This window comes from Serinus canaria, chromosome 2, assembly GCF_022539315.1.
Source record: "Serinus canaria isolate serCan28SL12 chromosome 2, serCan2020, whole genome shotgun sequence".
Lineage (NCBI taxonomy): Eukaryota > Metazoa > Chordata > Aves > Passeriformes > Fringillidae > Serinus > Serinus canaria.
This window is the reverse complement of record NC_066315.1, coordinates 123,271,878-123,292,767: the sequence shown is the minus strand read 5'-3', so window position 1 is coordinate 123,292,767 and position 20,890 is coordinate 123,271,878. Positions and strand designations below refer to the sequence as shown.

Sequence of the window (20,890 nt, the reverse complement as noted above, 5' to 3'; positions counted from 1 at the left end):
TCTTTATTTTCTAATGAAACTGCATTTTACAAAAAGGAGATGGGGGCATCCTTGGTGGATGTCCTTACCTAAGATGTGCCTCTTTCATTGGTCCACCTTGACTTAGCTGTGCAAGTGTTAGGCACTCACTTTGTCTTTGGCTGTAGGAGAGAGGGATAGGAAGAGAGAGAGACTGAAGTTGTACGCTTTTATATTTGTCAAATTCTGTATATCACATATAAACAGAGTGTAAGGAATTTCTAAGTGCTGAAATCACAGCCAAAAGTTAAGTTTTCTCAGCAGCTTATGCTTCCTCCCTAGGAATGATTTGTGATTAATTCCTTGAAATTTAAAATAATGACATTTTCAACAGTTTCTTCTCCCATTTGTAGTTTTTTATCAGAAGTCATTTTAAGGATGCTTTCAGATCATAGCAGAGACTTTTCATAAACTCTTGAGTTTGCATTTTTCAGAATGTTTCTATATCTTCTTATTAATTGTGAATGAAAGAACTGTAGGTTTAGCAGATTTTTGGTGTTGGAATCATCAAATAATATTAGGTAGGTATTGATGAAAATTTCAAAAAAGTTCTTAAGATGTAATAGGACTTTTTAATGTAAACATTTATGTGAAAAATCACAGCAGAGCTGAGGTATTTTTACTTCGTTTTGGTTATTCTCTTATTTGAAGAATTTCAGTAATCCAGGAAGAAGGCAGAAGAGTATCTTGTTAAATAAATAACTAATGATGTACCTTTAAAAGCATAATATAGTTCAAATGAATGAACTGAAGACTTGCAGTATAAAAATTGCTTAACTAGACTCTTCAGTGCACATTTTTACAACAATGAGCTCATTAAGCAAATAATTAAGATGCGACTGTCAACAATAATCCAGAAGCCTTCCCCCCTCCCACATTCCAGCCACAAGTAATTTCCAATTAAACTTTTAGATAAACAGCTTAGTGTAAAAGTGATATTTTTCCTACCAGGTGTGAAAAGACTAGCAGAAAGTAATTGTATTTCCCAGGCACTAATACAAAGGAAAAGCTTTTGCTGCTCTGTAGCTCCCCAGCACACCGTGTATGCAGTGTCACTAACTGCCAGGAGTGGGAATTGATTAAAATGGTTCAGGTTTTGAAGGATTAATCAAGAGATGACACATGCAGTCCCCTAAGTGCCAGAAAAAAAGGTGTTTGTCTAATTAAAATTTATTCAGAGCTGAAGGCACCCTGAGTTAAACCTTGGGCAGCATCAGATCATTGCCGTGCGCGCTGCTGGGTACATGCATAATGCATCGAGGTGTGCGCCTGTCCTGTCCTTGAGAGCTACAGCTGCAGCAGAGCTGGAGATGGTAATTGATGGAATACATAAATGTCATTATTGTTGGCATTCTGTGGGGAGGGGGCTGGGGGATTGTTTTTCTGTTGTGATGATGATAGTTTTTCCCTGTATTTTGCTGTTTCAAGCAATGCAGAGCAATGCCTGGTATTTGTGACGTTGGCAACCAGAACCAAGATGTTCATGGAAATGTATGCTACACTGATAACTCTTTTAGTTAGACCCATAGGTGTTTCTGATTTTGCTTCCCCTCTATGAGTCTACTCAGCTGCTTTGTTCAGCATGACATCTGTATCCCAAACTCTTCAACCTTCTGCCCTGGCCCTGATGAAGACAGAGGTCGTGTGTACGTCATGCAAGTCTCCCTCACTGTAGTGAGGGCACACAGAAGGGACAGGCAGAGAGGCACCCGTGTAACCAAGGCTTGTACCTGCCAGCAGAGAGAACAGAGTGTGTCCAAGCTGTCTCAGCCTCACTGTCTAGAAGAGGGCAGCCAGGGTGATCCCCAGCCCATGCCAGTCCCTGAAGCACCCCAGTCTGGGAGAGAGCTAGGTGGACCAAGCCAGAGACCACTCCCCTGTATAACAGCATGAAAACTACAAAGCATCCTTTTAAGAGCCAGCTGTGCAATAACAGATGAAAATTTACCTAAACAGGTTTTTGGCTGTGACCCAGCCAAATCATTTGGAAAGACTTGGGAAGAAAGACATCTTTAACAGCACAAGGCCTCTTACAGGCCTCTGTCACCTGCAAAACCTTGAACATCATTCTTCTAATAACACTGAAAAAGCAGAATAGATTTCTTTAGTTATTTCTTTTATTTAAAAAGGAAGTATGAATCTCCTTTTTCACCCAGGTATTCCCAGAGTGAGCACTCTGGGTAGAAGTGCTATCTGTGTGTCCATTTGGCTGCTGCCATCTGATTTCAGCCTTGCACAGTCTGAGGATGAGCAAAGCATCTCTTACAAACGCATCAGAGGAGAATGTTCTTGTTCTTGTGCCCAAGTCAGGAGCAGCAGCTGAGCCAAAGAGCAAAATATCAAGCGCTGTCGAGGAAGAAGAGGAAAACGGAAGGCAAATAAGGACACGTGTGGTTTGTGTTGCTGCTGTTGAGGTTTCAGCCTAGTTTAAAATGTTGCTAGGTACAAAATGTTCAGGAGCCAGTGGGATTTAAGTTTCCAAGATAACAACATCCTCCAAAACGGATGTGTCACAAGCTTCGCATTCAGAAGAAGAAAGAATGCTGTATCAGGGGAGCAGCACAGGATGGCAAACACCCTGGGGTATTTATCAGTACTTGAGTGGGAAACTGTAGAAGGGGTCCTGACACATGGTGCTCATAGACACACTGATGACAGAAAAACCACTGAAGAATTTTATGAGCACATGCTTGTTTTAATGTGTGAGGATGAAATTAGTAGCTTACTCCCCAGCAGAAAAAGATGCAGATAGGAAAGACTAAACTAGGTTGCTGTAGTAAAGCAGATTTATTACAAGGCCAAAATATAGTTGAACTTTTCCTTTTTCTTTCTTTTTTTTTGGTTGGTTGGTTGAGTTTTCTTTAAGAGTAAACAAACCACAGGTTAAAGAGCACTGTTCTCCAGTCAGTGAGAAAGAATTGAGGGAGCTTGTCAGTGTGAGGGAAGCTCTTCAGGTTCAGCAGGCAGAACTTCAGTGTGCTTTGGGCCAGGGTCTGTCTGAAGTGCCCAGGAACCTGAAGTTTGGTATTTACCAGAAGTAAAAATAACAAGAAAATGGAAGGAGGAAAGAATCTATCACAATGAGCCTCTGAGGAAAAAAAAAGAAAAAAGAAAAAAAAAAAAAGAAAACAAGTTGTGTGCCTGGATGTGGTATTTTATTGACTGTGCTAAAAATAGCTCTAGACCTCCGAGATGGCTTGCTCTGGAGTTGGTATGAAGCATTTTAGTTGGAGAAGTTGTGTGAAAGTCCAAAATACAGCCTTTCACAGTGCTGGAAGGCTCCCTCTGGATAACTGTGGAGCAGGAGTCCAGCACAGCCTTCTTGGCCCAGGAAGGAGGTGTCCCACAGCTGCTGTGCAGCAGCAGGGCTTTGTTGTTGTACAGGTCCCAAGGTGATTTCCATAAGAGCAAAATGCTTTTCCCCTGATGTTTCATGACCTGTTTTACACGGAACACTTTAGATGCTTGAAATTAGACTGGATACCAAACCAAGCCCTCCATCCTTCAGTGACTCTGCTGTGTGACCTGGCTCCAGCTCAAGGTGGGCTGCAGCACGTCTGAGTGGTTGTGAGGCCGGGCTGCTGAGCACCTCTGCATCTGGAACTGCATTCCAGGGGTGGAGGACACAGCTCTCCCATGCAGCAGGTCCACGATCTACAGAATTTTTACAGAAGGGTAACAATCATCCAGAAGGTGTCAGCTGAGTATTGTTCTTTTGTCCTCTAAAAGTGTATCTGAAAATCCTGTCAAAGGGCAACTGGTGTATCACAACAGCTGACTTCTAATTGTTCAGAAGCCTCTGCAGATACTTCATAAGGGCTGTAAAGGCAGGGATACAGTGGTGCAGGGGGTTTTTTTAACCATTACATTATTTTTACCCCTTTCAGGTCAGGACAAGAACAGATACATTAAAAAGCTTTACTAACCTCAGGGCTGTTATCTCCAGAGAAGTACTCTGAATAGTGGGGGTATTAGCTATGTATAATGGAACTTGAGAGCAAATGACCATAAAATATAATGTATTGATTATAATGGAAGGTTTTGTTATAGATTTCACACTGTTGATGGGTGATGAGCCTTTTATTTTCTTTCTTTCTTCCTTTTTCACAGAGGCTTAGTTCAGTGTCTTACAAGTCTCGAGAGGAAGATCCATCTCTTACAGAAGATGAGGTAGGTTTCTTGCATGAAATTCAGTAACTAACTAGAGACCAATTTTTAGGCAGAAATTAGCATAAGCTCTGCGTGATTAAGCAGAATCCAAGAAAGGTGAAATTTGTGTCAAAGGAAAATGAAAGGCCAAGGTTCTCTGCACAGAGAACTGTTCCTAAAATCAGAAGTATTCTAACATATGGCTGTATCAGGCCCATAGGTTAAACATGGTGTCAGAAAACAATAGGAGGCCACAATTAGTTGATTGTTAGGGTAATTTCTTGATTTGGATGACAAGACCTTCTCAAGAAGAATAACCAGCAGCTTTTTGAAACATATGCTCCACCTTTCCCATGCAAAGTGTTTGGGGCTCTGGGAAGTAAACTGAAGCACAATAAAAGCACTGAACATAAACTTTCATTTATGGCCAACTGTCTGTTGGTCAGATAAATGGATGAGAGTTAAACAAAGAGAAAAGTTAAACATAAATAAGGCTGTCTGTGATCATCTCCAGTACACCCATGCCACTTATAAATATGTTTTCTGGACATAAAACTAAACACAAACTTGGCAATGAGCTAAGTGAGCTAATGCCTTCTGCTGGGAGAAGCATTCCCAGCCATTAATGAATAACCTGATCTTGAAGTTGATCTACTCTTTTAACTGGATTGATACAAACCCAGAATGGCTTTGCATGCTTGGGAGAGACTTCAAATGTAATAGAAGAGCTATGTTGCATTGTGATATTGGGTACCAGAGAAGCTGTACAGGGAATGTCAGCCATCTGTCTTGTGCAAGGGCTAGTATCTATTTGGCCTGGGAGAGGGAATTAAGAGTGATTCCTGTGCTTGGCAACAGCCCAGGTAATCCCTGAGCAGAGGGACAAGTGTGGATGTGGGCTTCTCCTCACCTTTTCATGAAGGGCCACTTTCATGCAGTTGTTGAAGTGTACCACCTCACCAGAGGTAACTTTTAGTTAGGAATGAGGTGCTGGCTCCCTTTCTGCTGTTCACAGCTGAGAGGATTCACTCTCCAGTCTAAAGTTCACATACTCAGTGCCTGAGAAACAACTCTTCCTTGTAGGCAAAGTGTAGTCAACAGAGCAGACCTTGCATATCAGTATTGGCACTGCTTGCTATTATCTGGTGTGAGTAATTTATCTACAGATTTTTAATGTTGTCTTCACAGTGTTGGTGCCCATTTAGTTCTGTCTACAAAAACAATTAACTATTAATTATTAATTAACTATTCTTCTTTTGCAGTGTCTCTAAAAGCAGAAAAGTAGCCACTACCATTAAAAATAGTAACAATAATAATTTTTAAAGCCCTAAGGATCAGACAGCATCCTTCATTACAGCAGGTCTATCTGATCCTCCCTTTGATGCCTCTCTCCCTGTTGAATCCAAATTGACTCCAGGACAATAGTAAAACTTGCAAGAGCTCCTGCTCACAAAGCCATTCCCTTTTGCCCAGTTCTAATTTTCTCACCAGGGTTTTATATTCAAGGAAGTTTTATGTTTATAAACTTACTTTATAAAGCATTCTTCTTTTTAAAGAAAGCCAATCTATAAATGCATGCCAGAAAAGGAAGGATTTGTAAGAAATAGTTGGGGTTTTTTTCCAAAGGAAAAAATCATATCCTTTTAGAAAGGATATCTTTTCATCAGAAGATCCTGTCTTTTCTTAAAAACTCAGCATCCTTGTAGCACAAGGGTACAGACTAGTGCATAAGCCTTATGCCATGCTCCATACTCAGCAGGTGTCTCCTTTTCCTAGATCTCAGCCATGTACTCATCGGTGAGTAAGCCGGGACAGGCCATCAAGGCACTGGATTCTCCTTACACCTGCATTCAAGAAATTGCATCCCAGAGGTCCCCCTCCATTTGCAGTGGCCTCTATGCAAGTGTGAAGGACTTTGAAAACGCCCTCAATCCCACCACTGTGCCTCAGCCAGCGGACAGACCAAACGGGGAGCTGGAGCCGGACTATGAAGCTATCCAGTCAGTGAGCCAGGAGGAGGACAGGACCTTGGCAGTGCCTAACACAAACCACACTGCTCTTTCAGGAGAGAGCGACTACGAGAGCATAGGGGACTTGCAGCACCACAGGGAATTCACCAGACTTTAACCACTCTGGCAGCAGATTTCCCTGCCGTTCTTTTCAAAGGACAATGAAACATGGAGAGGGAAATGCTTTTCCTATGGAGCACAAGTTGTGAAGAAGCAATGTACGTTTCAGCCAGGGTGTGATACCTGCTGGTTTTTCTGGGTGGTGGATCAAGGCTCATGGGAAAGGGTACGTCAGGTCAGAAAGATGACCAGGAAAATGTAAAGGTTTCTTTATTGTTATTAGCTCCAAGGCAAACGTAATTTGGGAAGGAGTGCCATGCTTGTTGTCCTGATAGGATTGTGTACCAAAAAGACTACCTTTACACAAAACTAGCTTCTCGTTTTAAGAGATCATTTCATGTAATTTTCCTCAAAGTGTTTTTCGAGCATAATTTTTCATTCAAGTTTTGGCATCTGCAATTTTGAGCAAACCACGGATAACTGTACCTCAACTCAGACTTACTCTGCAGGGCTGGGGAAGATGCACTCACTTCTATGTCCTTTGGGGAGCTCTGTCCACCTTCACTGCAACTAAAGTGCAAACAACAGTAGTGCACAAGGGACTGACTCCAAATGTACTTGAATTAATTCTGCTGGCTTTTTCTTTTCTTTTTTCTTTCCTTTTTTTTTTTTTTTTTTTTTAATGTCAAGGGCTGTAGAATGTGACTTGCAGTATTTGAGATGTGTACTGGTATTTGTAGGGGTTTTGTCTGATTATTTGTGAAATATCCCTTTAAAATGGCAACGGTCACCCTTAGCATTCTTGCACTGTTTCCCTGAAATGGACAGAAACACCTACACATACACACACACCCCAGACCATAGATAGTCATGTTGCAAAAATTGTGCAATTGAATGCCTTGGCATAATATGTAGTCTAACCTTTGTAGTGTTGCGTAAATTTTTTTTGCAGAATTTTGCCCATTTTAAAGACTTAACTATTTTAATGTTTGTCTAGTTTCTTATCTAGGAAAAATTATGTACTGTGTTGAGTGGGTAATACTTTTTTTTTTGGCAACATATTTTTCATCTTCAAAGTTTCTGTATATTAATTTACTGGGGTTTGTAACAGGAGGAATCCCATTCTTTATTTGGGCTTGGTTTTTAAATTTTTTTTCCTATTTCAAAAGTAGATAAATGAAAATTGCTTTGGGGTTGTTTTGTTGACTTTTTCTGTCTCCTTGAGCAGGGAAATGGAACATGCCTTGCTGATTTTAAGCTAAAATCATGGAGTCTATGTAAAAGAACACTGCCAAAGGGCAAAAAAGAGGCAAAAGAGACAGTGGGATTTAGTCAGGCATAGCCACTGGTCCTCCTTGTTCTTCTGCTAAAAGGAGCAGGAGGGCAACTAAGACCTACTTGGGCCTCTGAAAAACAGTTCGAAAGCCACTGGCTTTTCAAAAATGCTGAGTTATTCTGTTACTGTGAAAAACAAAGTACAGTGCTTGGATGAAATAAGCAGGTACTGATTGGTACCTTTTTTCTTCAAGAATAATACAATAAATAGTACAATGGTACAAGAGTAGTCCAACAGTAAAGAACTAGCATTGTGTGACATGCATGTGCACATATCCCCATGTATATAAGCATACACTTGTAATTTGGACACAAGTATAAGTTATAGTCCAAGTTGGCAACATTCACATACGTAATATCTGGCATGTGCTTGAAGAGCAGTTTATTTTTAATTCAAAATAAACAGTACATAAACTGAGGTTGGCTTATTCTGTAGTAAACAAAACAGGTCTACTTTCATCTCAATTGGTACTGGGTTTTGAAGGTTGAACCCTTCTCAGATCCTTAGTCAGTTCTCACCATGACTTGGTACTGTAAAGAAGAAACCTAGATCTGGTTACACACATTTATTAGAAATAGCTTCATAACTGAGAGAAGTGTGCTGATTTACAGGCTTTGCCTGCAAGTAGTACAGCTCTGAGGAGCAGTGCAGCTGTGCAGTCAGCCTCTGCCCACGGGGTGGTTCAAACTTTGTGGATCCTGACCTCAAGGGACAGCGCAGCACACTCGATCTCCGACTCTCTTCCTTGGAGGAGAAGCAGTTCAGACCACTCTACATCCATCCTGTTCTTGACCACGCTGCCGTGTTTTGACAGCTGCAGCAAACCCTTTGCTTCCACTTCAGTGCTTTTTAAGGATGACTGTGGTTCTGCTTTCTGGAGCTTTTCCCTTTATAAAAGTTTTAGTTTCTGTTTCCTTGAATGTGAATTCATGAAGTTCACCTTTGAATGTTCTCTCCTTCTACTTCACACTGTTTAAGGCCAAAGATAAGATGCACCATTTTTCAGAATATTTGTCATGCTGGAGAATTTCTTTAGTCTTTAACTATGTGTTTGCTGTCTGTTCCTTGCTCAGGGGTACCAGTTATATATATAGTCCTCAGTCTGACTCCTGCAGTTTAGTGGCAGGCATACCTCAACTCCTGATATTCCCAAAAGCATCCCAAGGCGTAGTTATCCCTCTACATGGATGACTGCTTTTGGAGAAAAAGTAGGAACATGAGGTTTGCCAGGTTCACTAGATTCAATTTCAAGACCAATTCAAAGATATCTTGAGATAATGTCAATTGATAGCAAAGAACAGCACTGAATTCTTGATTGTAAAATTTTAAGGTGCAAAAGAAGAAAAGCAAACATCACTCTAGAAATACCCCCTTGAGACCAGCAGGTCAAAGGATGGTGGAGGACTGTCCAGTCATTCTGTTGTCTTTCACAGCCAGATCAGAAATGTTGCTTTGTAGGAAGGGACACAAGTCCTTCCATCCTTTCTTTCCTCTGTTCTGACAACTGTTCCTGAGATCCCCTAGGCTTCCCTTTTACACAGTGAAAGAAAAATTTTCCTCCACCTCTCTTCTTTCTTTGGTTTCTGTTTTTAACCTGTCTCATCCAGCCTTGCACAGGGAGCTGGTACCATGTCTGCAGTGCTGTGCTGTGGCACTTTCCTTCCTCTTTCAATTACTTTCAGGCTGGTCACCACCTTTTAATGGTTCATCAGACCTCAGTCTCATGGAGAAGCAATTCACACTTTGGATTACTGCTTTCAGGATGTGTACCTGCCCTCAGCCTTGAGACCCCACGCACTGGACTTAAAAGCTGAAAAAAATAATTACCCTCCTGAACAAGGATGTATGGGGGAGTTCATAACTCCCCTGCAATCTCCATTATGTAGTTTAATGCTAAATTAAAATGGTTTAGAATTCAGTCCAAGGTTGGTAAGTGAGTATTAACATTTCTTCAAAAAGAATCAAGGTTCTGGTTTAGTTCCCTCTTCCCAGAAGTAATACCTGTTCCTTTGTGGCAGTTGTCAATGCTTCCTTTTCATTATTATATTTGATAGAAAGATTTTTCCAGCAGTAATCCCCAAAGAGATTTATCTGACTGTAAAGAAAAGGGAGTCTCTTCTACTTGTCTCTTTGCTCTTTTTAACTCTTTCACCATATCCCTAAATAAAATATCAATATCCAAAATGAAGTGTTTGTTACCTGGTGATGTTTTCTGGGGAAGATTCACAGTCTATTTCTTTGCCTCCTTTTTTTGGCACAACTGTACAATAAGATCTCACATCAAATTGCCACAGTAAGGCAAACAGAAGCTGTAATGTGTATATAACTGCACTAGTGAAAAGGTCTTTTTTATTTCCCTCTGGGAACTGGTAGAAAATAGGAAATGCAGTTCAGACATCTCTTCTATGAATCTTCCATGAGAGTTGTTCTTACCACATACCTAAACCAGTGCTAATCCAATATGTAAACCAGTCATCCTGTTCTACCATGAGTGTAGAATAACTTTCTCAGTCAGAGAGAGAAGTAAATTCTTTGCAGACACCTGTAGCATGGGCATGTACATAATTATCACAGTTAGATCAGTTGTAGTGCCTTTTCTACAAAGTAGCTAATACTTCCATACTCTTTTCCATACTGTATATGTTTAACTAAAAAGTACAGAGGGACAACCCCAATGTTTACTTGTCCCAACTTGGAAACATCTTTATAGAGACACATTTAATGATAACTCAGTTAACTAGACTTCAGTTAGTCCTACAATAGCAATAGTCACTCACAAACATCCACTAAAAAGCCCAGTAATGTAGCTATGAAGACCAAGCTTTGCAATAAGAATTATCAGTCTTCTTTTGAAGAACCTAGCTTTTGCAATAGTGAGCATTCAGGGAGGTGGTGTTCATGTCAACTGTGAACAATTTGTTGCTTCAGTCTTTCTATTCATATAAATTGCAGGCTTGCTTACATGTAGCAGGATCCATGGAGTGAGGGATGAGTAGGTGTGGGGATTCATATTCATGAGTAACCCAGAGCTGGGTCATCCCCATAGTTTCAACTGGCTGATGACCAGCTGCCTTTTCTCCAAGCCCTCATCTATCGTGCCTTCAAGGAATCCATCCTGTGGGGCTGCATGCTTCTCCATGGCTCCCTGAACAGCTCCTGTCCGCTGGTTTGAACACAATTCCACGTACACGGTGCTCTCATTCAACCTTTCAATGGTGCTTTTATAAGATGCTGGATAAATGGTTTGCATGTGTAAAGCTGTGACACAGAGTGCTCTCTCTGGTATTGTCTGCTTTCCAGAACTTCATGTTAACTGTGCTCCTCTTGACTACAAGAGCTGACAGTGCTGCCCTGTCTCTTGCTCATCTGGCTGCAGCCAGGGTGGAGTCACCCCATGTGACAGTACTGCCTAGGCTGGGACACGGGTGTTTAAAAGCAGCCACTCAGGCCAGGTGACTTGGCTTGGAAGCAGCTAGAGACAGGACTCTCATCTGTGCACTGTGGGACTGGAAACATCATACCCCAGCTCAAGGACTTTATTTCTGTCTCCTATTGTGCATATACATTTGTTTTCCACGTGACTGTAAGAAATCTGTTTCTGTATCAAACATTTTGATTTAGACCACACTTCAGTGAGGGGCTCTTGCTCTTAGGCAAATAATCAGTTCTTTCAAATGAGTTCTATTTTTTCAGGTTGAAGTATGCCTGAATAAGGCTTTTACATGCCTCACAAGTAATTTGGTGTGGTAGTCTGCTGCAAAACAGAAGATTGCAGAAAGATGCTTAGCCTGACAGATGCTCCTTTGGTGGTGTGCTGAAGACTTTCAAGGGCAGGTCTCTTCCTGGGAGCAGGGAACATAACTACTGTTAATACAATTTCATATCCTGGTGCTAAAGTTGATTTGTAGCATCTCCTCTGGGAGGGTGGTGGCTGAAGTCATTGCCAGAGCAGATCTCAGCCTCAGAAAAGAACATATATATATAATATATATGCCTTGCTGCTGGCAAGCAACATGTGTTCAGGATTATGATAAAGATAAATGCTGCAAATGGAACATCACAGAGCTAAAAATACAGGGTTCCCTTTCTTCAAGGAGAGAGAACCACCCTTGGCTGGCCAGCATAAAATATCCCAGGCTTACAGAACTTGTTAAACAAATTAATTGCCTGTGTGGTGATTTTCCAGGAGTGCATTAGGATATCACATACAGTAGGCACCGTTCTTTTCTCCCGAACAGCAGAAAAATGACAACTTATTTGTAATACAAGGTTCCCATTGATTAACTGATAAAACTTAATTTACATATAATCCAAAGTTCAGTAAGAGTGTCTACACAATGTAGATATATTTTAACTCTGGCACCCCAATTTCCATAGATATGCACAGATTATCTTTGCATTACAAACCCATTGGTCTGTGCCCAGTCTATGGGAAATATAAATCTTACAGTTCAGTTTTTACAAGCTGTGAGGTTTTGTTTCTGGAGGCCTTTAGTTTTAAAGTGGCCAGAAGGACAGTCACTACAAATATGATAGCAAAGTGCCTACAAAGATGGATGTTTCTATAAAGGCAAAGATGCTCACTGTCACTGCACAGCCACTTGACTACTGTATGTGGTGCTCTCTTGCCATACACATTCCTAAATACTGGCTTTGATTTGTGGTGTTCGTTTATTGTTATAATAGCACAGTCTAACAAGGGTTTGGTCTCTGCAAATGCATTGGCTAATTTTAACTAGCATGTGTTTGTACAGAAAATACAAAATGAATTTTTTTTTCATTTAGAAAGTAGGTATGTTATTTCCTATAGTTTATGATAATGCTACAATTAGATTATTCATAAGGTATGTTAGTAACTTGACTTCAGAATGATTCATTTGAGGTTTCAGAATGCCTCCTGTTCACTACAAGACAATATAACCAACTCTTGTCCTTTTAATCTTGCTATAATGAGGAAGGGGGCTTAAACATTACAAATCTTATTACTATAAAATAAAAAGAGACAGTTCTGATGCTTTCAATTCCTAATGTCTAAAAAGAGAACAATTTTAACTCATATTTTAACTTTCAGCATAGGTGGGATTTGGACTACCCTCTTATTTATGGAACTGCTCTTCCCCACTATGTTCATCTGTCATCACCTGAGTATCTCTTTTGTCCTTAGTGAAATATTACAGTTGTACAGAGGGCACAGAAACTGCATCACATTAACACTCCTGAATGGGACCTTTTCAATGTGCCTGTGAGATTAAGAAGCCTGGACTTCAGTCTGATGTTTTGAGGCAATTGCATCCTGTCTGGAGGACTTCTGTGGAGGTCTTCACTTTCTTTCCAGGCAAGCAATTCTGTATTTTCCAAGCATTCACATGACACATGTTAAGATGTGAATTATCACAATGTTTAAATGCATTATTGAAGAGACATCTAAGAGCACAAGAACCTTCTTTCTCACATGTCTGAGGATACTAGAAGTTGCTCTTTGTATCTTAGACTGAGAAAGGTCACATAACCAGTGTCCTCAGAACATCCTACCAGCAGATCTTTGAAATGAGCCACTGTGGTGGCTCCTGAGTTTCTGCATGTATGTACCAACTTCACAATTTCCAGCAGGGTTCATCTCATCATCTCATCTCATCTCATCTCATCTCATCTCATCTCATCTCATCTCATCTCATCTCATCTCATCTCCATCTCACCTCATCTCTGTGGCATGACTACTTAGCAATGGCCCTTTGCTTCACAGCCCCAACCCCTTTAACTTAAGGAGGGGGATGTGAGCTGCTTCTCCTCAGTCTGACCAGTCTTTCTAGATGAAAGTGTGCTAAGATCCCACCTTCAGAACCACAAAAGAGCATTCACTGTCAGGGTAAGACAGGTACAGCCCACAGCAGCAGCTAGGAAAAAAGGTAAAGTAACAATAGTTAAATTTCATTTGCACTTCCCCCTTTCCACAGACAACCTGTTTTGAAAGATTTTTGAAGTAGAAAAGGTTACAATAAAGGGAGGAGTTGCTGAGAGTCTCACAAGAGATGGATAACATTGTTTATTCTCCTCAGTTTTCCCTATATAGAGAGAGGCAGGACCAAGTCATCACCACCCAACCATGATGCAGCTGGATTATCTTTTATCAAGCCTCCATATCAACAGAATGGAAATGAATAAATTCTAAATACATGTTTTTGTTCTCTTAGAAACCCAACATGGACAAATGTAAATGCACTAAAGTAAGCACCATGTGTAGATCTGGACTTGCATCATATGGGTTTTTTAGCAAAAAACAAAACCCAAATGAACAAAAAACCCAACTCTAATTGGATTACTTTATTTAAATAGAATTCTTTGCATGAGCCAAGGCTGCAGGATTGGGCCCTAAGAGTTTAGAAGTTTGGTTTAGTGATAGGTACTTTTGTTTGTTTTTTCAGTGAAATGTATTTTCTTTTTTTTATATTAGTGAGTTGATATGACTTCCATAAAAACAACAAAAAATAGTCAGTTATAGGGATAATTATGTCTAATAGCTAATTATTAAAATCGTGCCTCAGTAAGAGTCACTTAAAATTGGGTGCTATATGAGCTTCAGCATAAAATTGCTTTATATATGGAACACTGCATACTAAGAACACAGTGAATAAGAATTTGTAAGTACAGACAGTTGTTTCTTTTATCCATTGTTTTATAATGGAAAAAAATACGTGTCACTGGAATATCTCCAAGCAAAGTTCTCTTACATAGTGTAAGAGAAAGAGCAACACAAAGTGTTTTTTGGACAACTATTTGAGTCTCTGATCACTGACACAGAACTGCAAAACATCCTCAAAACAGTATGAGCTTGTGCAAAGAGAGGCTTAGGACTGTCCTGGCTATCTTAGAGTGGATACAGCTGAATATCCTGTGAAGTTCAGCTCTGTGGGCAGTGAGAGCAGCTCAGTGATTCAATGACTGTGCCATATACACAATGCATGGAGTCAATGCATGCAGACTTCTGAGATGGCATTAGCTAAGGCTTGTTTGCTACATGAAGAGTCATTTGGCTTGCTACCTGTTTGAAATCAAATTTTTTTAATCAACATCACTGCAAACACTGAAATACTGTAGTTTTGCAGAATGTATGTTCCATAAATTGTAGTTTAACTGTAATTGCAGGGCTTATCCTACTGTTGGAGCAGTTCAGATCCAACACTAAATTGCATTTTGTAAATTAACAAATGCCATTAAATTCCTCTCAATATTTTGTAATAATATACACAAGTTGATTTAGTCATACCTTTGTTCCAAGAATCTTCATCAGATATTTCTACAGCCAATTCAGCTTTTGGCTGCTGAAAGCACAGTAGGCAATTATGGTTATTTACTGTAAATGTAGAAAATTTTATGTAAATATTTCTGGGGGGAAAATGCTACATGAACATATGAAGCAGTTATCAAAAAGTAAGAACAGAGGTCAATAATAAAAAATGCAGGTTTTATTTATGTACAGTAGCATCCTAATATTTACTTGTTTATATGCAGAAGAAAAATCATATGATTCTGTACTGTATTCTCTGAAAGCATTTAAAAGAGGCTCTGCCATTTTCTCTGGTTATTATATTTGCAAATAACTCGAAATTATTGGAAATCTATGTAAATGATGTCAAATGGGAAACATGTTACATTGCAATTAAATTCATTTAATTCAAAAATACTGGCAAAATTCATTGGATTAAAATCTATATATAAATTCAATAGCCAGACAGAATAAACCACAATAAATAAGCTTTGTCCTTTGTTTTAGTGGTTGGTTGGTTGGTTGGTTAGTCGGTTGGTTGGTTTTTACCTATGCTTCTTTTAGTTGTTTTCTTAACAAATATATTATTCAGTCCTTGCAGTCACTTCATCCTGCAGATCTTAAAACCTGCATTATTTTATAGAATTCTGTTTGTTCTGGGAATTTTGTGCTGATTTCATTATCTGACAAGAACTACTAAGACTTCTTTGTGATATACAGCTCCTTACTCCTCCCAAAGCCACAATCCTGTCAAGATTCAAGCATTCACACAACAGCACCAACTTTAAGTGGTCTCTGACTAAAGCAGGGACTGCCATGAATAGTGGAACTATGCTCTCTAATGCAGGTAAGAATATTGGGTTTGAGCCCTTCAAAGTTGTGCAGCTTTCAGCATTTTTAAGGTCGCAATTACCAGCCCTATGGATTATGCTCTGAAATTGCCGTAGCATTGGATTCCTTTTCCTTTGTTATAGATGCTCTCTGGGTAATGCTCCCCATCCATTTGCTGCACTGCTCTGTCAGTAGCAAGACTCATTTGTGTAGAGCATCCTTTTAAGAGCATCCTGAAGCATTTCAGAGGCAGGTGACTTAGGACCACTGCTGAATATGTAACACCAATTCTGCTTGTAAGTCTAATACAAAGAAATGTCATTTTTAAGCATGTCACTGGATCAAAGCTCCTTTGTACACTAGAGTATGAGGTTAATTTTAGGTTTTACCTAACCTTTTGGGGCTTGCACTCTCCATGACTTGCACCTTCCTCCTCATTATCTTTAATTACAGATAGTAAAAGGGCAGCTTTACCCACTTAATACTAAGTGGTTACTGATGAACAGGTTTCTAAAAAATTCACAGTGCAGACAGGGATTAGTTACACCAAGCTTGGAGACTGAAGAAATATGACAAGTATCTGTTCATTGTCAAAGTGATGGTTTTTTAATGTTTAATCTGGGTAAGTATATTTTAATACTCAAAAGATACAAGGTTATAGGTCAAATAGAGAATTTGTAAAAATAAGGAATATTTCATGTGCAAAATCATTCAGGATCTGGTAAGTGTAAAAGAATATTGTTTTTTTCCTGAACATTTGTTCACGGGCTAAGAAGCTGCAAATTATGCAATTTGATATAAATTTTGTATTAAGTAACTGTTGGATAATACCCAATACTGGCTGTTCTTCAGAAAAAAAAATGCATGCAGCATTATTATCAAGAGAACTGTTTCACAGATTTTTTTTTTTTTTGATTCTTCATTCTGAACAATTGCTATCAGCCATAAAATTGCTCTATTACTACGGTTAGCTTCATGTTTGAGGCCAACCACATAGAACTATAAATGTGGCTGGTTGAAATATTGAACAATTTTCCCAGATTCTGGCTAATCACATAGCTGCGTGGAGACACTTGGGAACAGAAAGTATAAGCATCTTTGTTCTCCATAAGCTTTGACATCGCTTAAAAGTAAAGCTTTAACCTGATGGGAGCTTGGTGTGGAGTCAGGAGTATACTGCAGTGACACCTGGTGTTTAAAGTAGAATTAGTCCCTGTGAAGTGTGGCTGACAATTTGCTTTTAATTGGGTACATGTTCTCTGAAAGACTCCCAGTTCATCCTGTGTTCATGGAGCATAGCATTATATTGCACTACAAAGCATTGGAGCTAAAGAGTGGCTTGACATTGCTTCGTAGAAAATGTGGCTGACAGATTTATTTCAAAAGCCCAAAACTACAGTGACATGATCTTCCTAGCACTGTAGCTGGCAAAATACTTCAGCACTACTTCTTCTCAGTTGGCTATTACATAAATGAGATTGACCTTTCATATAACTCATACGACTGGAATTTCTGTGCAGCCTTTGTGGAAGGACTGATAGGCAAAAACAGAGAACTGTCAGTTCAGGCAGAAAACAGGGATCCTGTGTGTGTCGTGGTGCTAGAAAGCAAATTAGAGCTACAATAGATTCTTCTGAAACAGCTCCTGCTAAAGAGCTTATTGACCAAAGTAGTCAAGATCTGCATATTTACAGATGTGACTGAAATGACATGTAAATCCCATTATCAGTTAACGTAATTAAGGATTATTAGAATAATGTAAGATAAAAATAACGAGGATCATTATTATTCAGCATTTCAGTTTGCCACAAGATGAAATAAAAAATACAAAGATCTGGTTGCAGTCTCTAATTTGGACTGATGAACTATTTCTATTATGCAAAAGGTTTGCATCACCTATTTCAAAAACCACATAAATGCTCCACATTTATGTAGCTAATCCTTAAAATCTGGCAAGGACAAAACTCTAAGGCTAGCATTCTGGTTTTCCTTTATGCCACAAAATTCTGTTAAGGTGTTGGCTGAGCTACAAACATCGGATTATCCTAAAAGTCACTGGTTTTTTTCTTTACTTTATTTTTCTGGAAAATTATGGGAGCCTGTGAAAACAAAAAAATAAACATGAACCTGAACTTTTTAAGGCTGTACTGAGGCTGCATGTCAATCAGCAGAGACCCAAGCCTTTGTCCAGCAGATACTTGAAGCTTGGCTCTCAAACTAGCATTCAGAGGTCTTCCTAATTTCTCACCTGCAGCTTATTTTCAGCAGCAAAGTACAAAGGAAAAAAAGGGTCTGGGCAAAATGAAGTCTGGATGGGTTCTGAAGGAAGCAAACAGCTGCTGCTCCAAGTAATGTAATGAATATTGCAACCCAGCAGCAGAACCACCACTGTGCTGTTTCTAGGTTAGAGGGCTGAGGCTGAGACTGGAGGAGAGTTATCAGTAGCTTGTCTTTAAAACACATAGCTCCTTGAGTAGTCCCTTCAGGTCATTTTGGAAGATAGGAGTGACATTTGCTTTCCCCCAGTTTTCATGCACCTCTCCAAGTCATCATCATCATCATGCAAATATACTCAAAATGTAATGACACGAGACAACTCCCTCAGCATTTCTGGGGGCATCCCACTGGGGTCCATGTCCATTTTGTTTAAGTATTATGTAACCTGATCCTCTTCCACCTCACTTGCATCAAACTTTCCCTCTGTCTCCAGGTCCTTGGATTGCTGAAGACAGGTTTTTCTAGAGGCTGAGGTGAAGAAGGCATTCAGTACCTCAGCCTTTTCTGTGTCCTGTGTCACCAGGGCCCCTGCCACCTTCAGCGGCAGCAGGCTCACACTTTCCCTAGTTCTCCTTTTCTGACAGATTTAATTACAGAGAGCCTTCTTGTTGCCTTTGACACCCCTCACCAGATTTAATTCTGGTTGGCCTCTGGCTTTCCTGTGTCTTGCCTGCTTGGACAGCATCTCTACATCCTCCACAGTTCTCCTGTCCCTGCTTTCACCTTCTATATACTTCATGTTTGTGTTTTAATTTTGCCAGAAGCTCCTTGTTCATCCATGCAGGTCTCCTGGCATTTTTGCCTGACTTCCTGCTCCTTAAGATGGACCCCGGTTGACCTTGGAGGAGGTGAAGCTTAAATATCAGTCAACCTTCCTGGATCCCTCCAAAGCCTTATCCCTTTGGACTCTTTCAAACAGATCCCATACAGCCACCTCATTCACCAAATAAGAGGATTTTTGGGGAAAAGTAGTATTGTGACCTTATTTGCAATTACTTTAGTTGCTTGATGAGGTATGGGGTTTTTGCCCACAGAAACTCAGTAGTTGTAAGCATAAAAAATAGCACAAACCTGTATGAAGTATGTGAAGGTATTTGTAAATCTGAGTTTTCTTTCCCTCCAGATTTTTCAGCTTAGGAAACACTTGAAGGTTTGGTACATGATTGAAAGATGTTGATTGCCACTTGTCTGTGACATGTCTGCAGCTGGCACTATAAAGACTGATAAGTAGAAGGATAAGATGACAAGTATCCTGTCCTTTATAATTTGCAGCTAAAATACTCATTGGGCAGATGAGTGCAAAGAGATGAGTGGGAGTAAAGTCCATTCTCTGCTGTTCATTGTAATAGGTTTTTTATGATACTCTAAACAGTGAGATTACTTTTTCCATGGCTCCCAAGTTCCCACTAGGTCCTCCTGGGTTCATCTACAGTGTTCTCCAATACATGTGGTGTCTGGCAAGCCTCCTAGCCCAGGCACAGCCTGCTTCTGCAGCCCATGCTACCAGAATATACAGTCAGCTCTGGCACATGGGATAACATCCCCTAAGCTGCCTCAGCACAGCTCCAGCCTTGGTCCTAGCAGGTCCAGCTCCAAGTCTCAGCTAAGGAGTCTGCACAGAAACACACAAGCCCATGGAGCTCGTATGTCTCTGCACCAGCACTGCAGTTTGGCCACAACCTAGGTAAGTACCTCACAAAGGGGAGATTAGGATAGATAGATAGATAGATAGATAGAGAGATAGAGATAGATAGATAGATAGATAGATAGATAGATAGATAGATAGATAGATAGATAGATAGATAGATAGACAGACAGACAGATGTATTTTTTTAACTATGTGTATGCATGGGTGTCAAGGGGAGAGGAGAAGAAAAAGCATCACAGGTTTGGGATCACGTCACTTCCCTTGTCAAGGCTCTTCTTATGCACCTTTCCACTTGGAATTGTCTGAGCAACGGCCTATAGTGAAAAGTGGCCTGAAACTCAAGACAGAAAGATTTCAGGTTGTTTGTGGTCAGTTCTGTGGTTCACAGAACAAGAAATTTTGGAAGAGAGAACTCTCCCACTGGAAATGTGTGAGCTAGAGGCAACACCACCATGAGGTGCTACAGCAGGAAGAACCCCTTCACAAAGAGAAAATGGCCTGGGGGTTATCCTGTGCTTTTCAAGCCATATATATGACAAAATCAAAACCAAAATTACCATCTTGGTGCCTGGGGTGGCTGTACATGCACATTCTTAATAAATTTAGTAATTTTAGGTTAATCTATAAAGACCCCTTCAAAAAACAAATTATTCCTTTTTGGACCCAAGCTGAGCACCTTCCTGTTTGCTTTCAAAAAAAAAAAAAAAAAAAAAAAACCCAAAACACTTTAACATGTATGGAGGATACTCGTGAGGCTATTATAGTCCTAGATGGTTACCACAAAGTAAGAGCTGAGTGTTTGGGTCCCCTGCAGCACTAAGGGATTTAGGTAACTTCAAAGGAGTCTCCAACAGGCAATGTACTGAGAACAAACTGCTTGAGGTAGTCACTGAGGAGCACAGAGATGATTTTAAGGGTTTGCTCAGACAATGTAGGATAGGCAGGTACTTCCTGGCAGTCATCTTTCACAGACACAAACCATTCCAGTATGTTCTGACAGCCTGTGTCTTGAAACCTCTGTGTTGGGTGAGATGATGACAACTACTGTTTGTAGCATGAAAAAAAATTAGCCTGAAGAAATACTTAGCACATGTTCTCTTCTGGAGAAGTGCAATATGAACTCATTCAGAGCCTAAGCAACCATGACCGCATCCGTATGGGGAGCACATGTCCTTTCAGTTAAACACAGCTCTATTTGTGCACCATTGCCCTCTTGGCAAATCTGCATAAATCCAACACTTTAAAGCATGTGTCATCTCCATTATAGTATGGTGGGAAATATAGAGTGCTGGGTACAC

The 20,890-nt window shown here is 40.1% G+C and overlaps 1 protein-coding gene across 4 annotated transcripts in view; it reads left to right on the top strand.

Moving 5' to 3' along the window:
- Positions 1-14,145, top strand: part of PAG1 (phosphoprotein membrane anchor with glycosphingolipid microdomains 1) — a 111,070-nt gene extending 96,925 nt beyond the window's left edge. For all 4 annotated transcript variants that reach the window (XM_030230152.2, XM_018911356.3, XM_050970584.1 and 1 more), the window contains 2 exons: positions 4,129-4,188; positions 5,944-14,145. In XM_030230152.2, the coding sequence (XP_030086012.1) occupies positions 4,129-4,188; positions 5,944-6,294 (411 nt within the window). In that variant the 3' untranslated portion in view covers positions 6,295-14,145. The remainder of the gene's footprint in view (positions 1-4,128; positions 4,189-5,943) is intronic.
- The last annotated feature ends 6,745 nt before the right edge of the window (positions 14,146-20,890 follow it).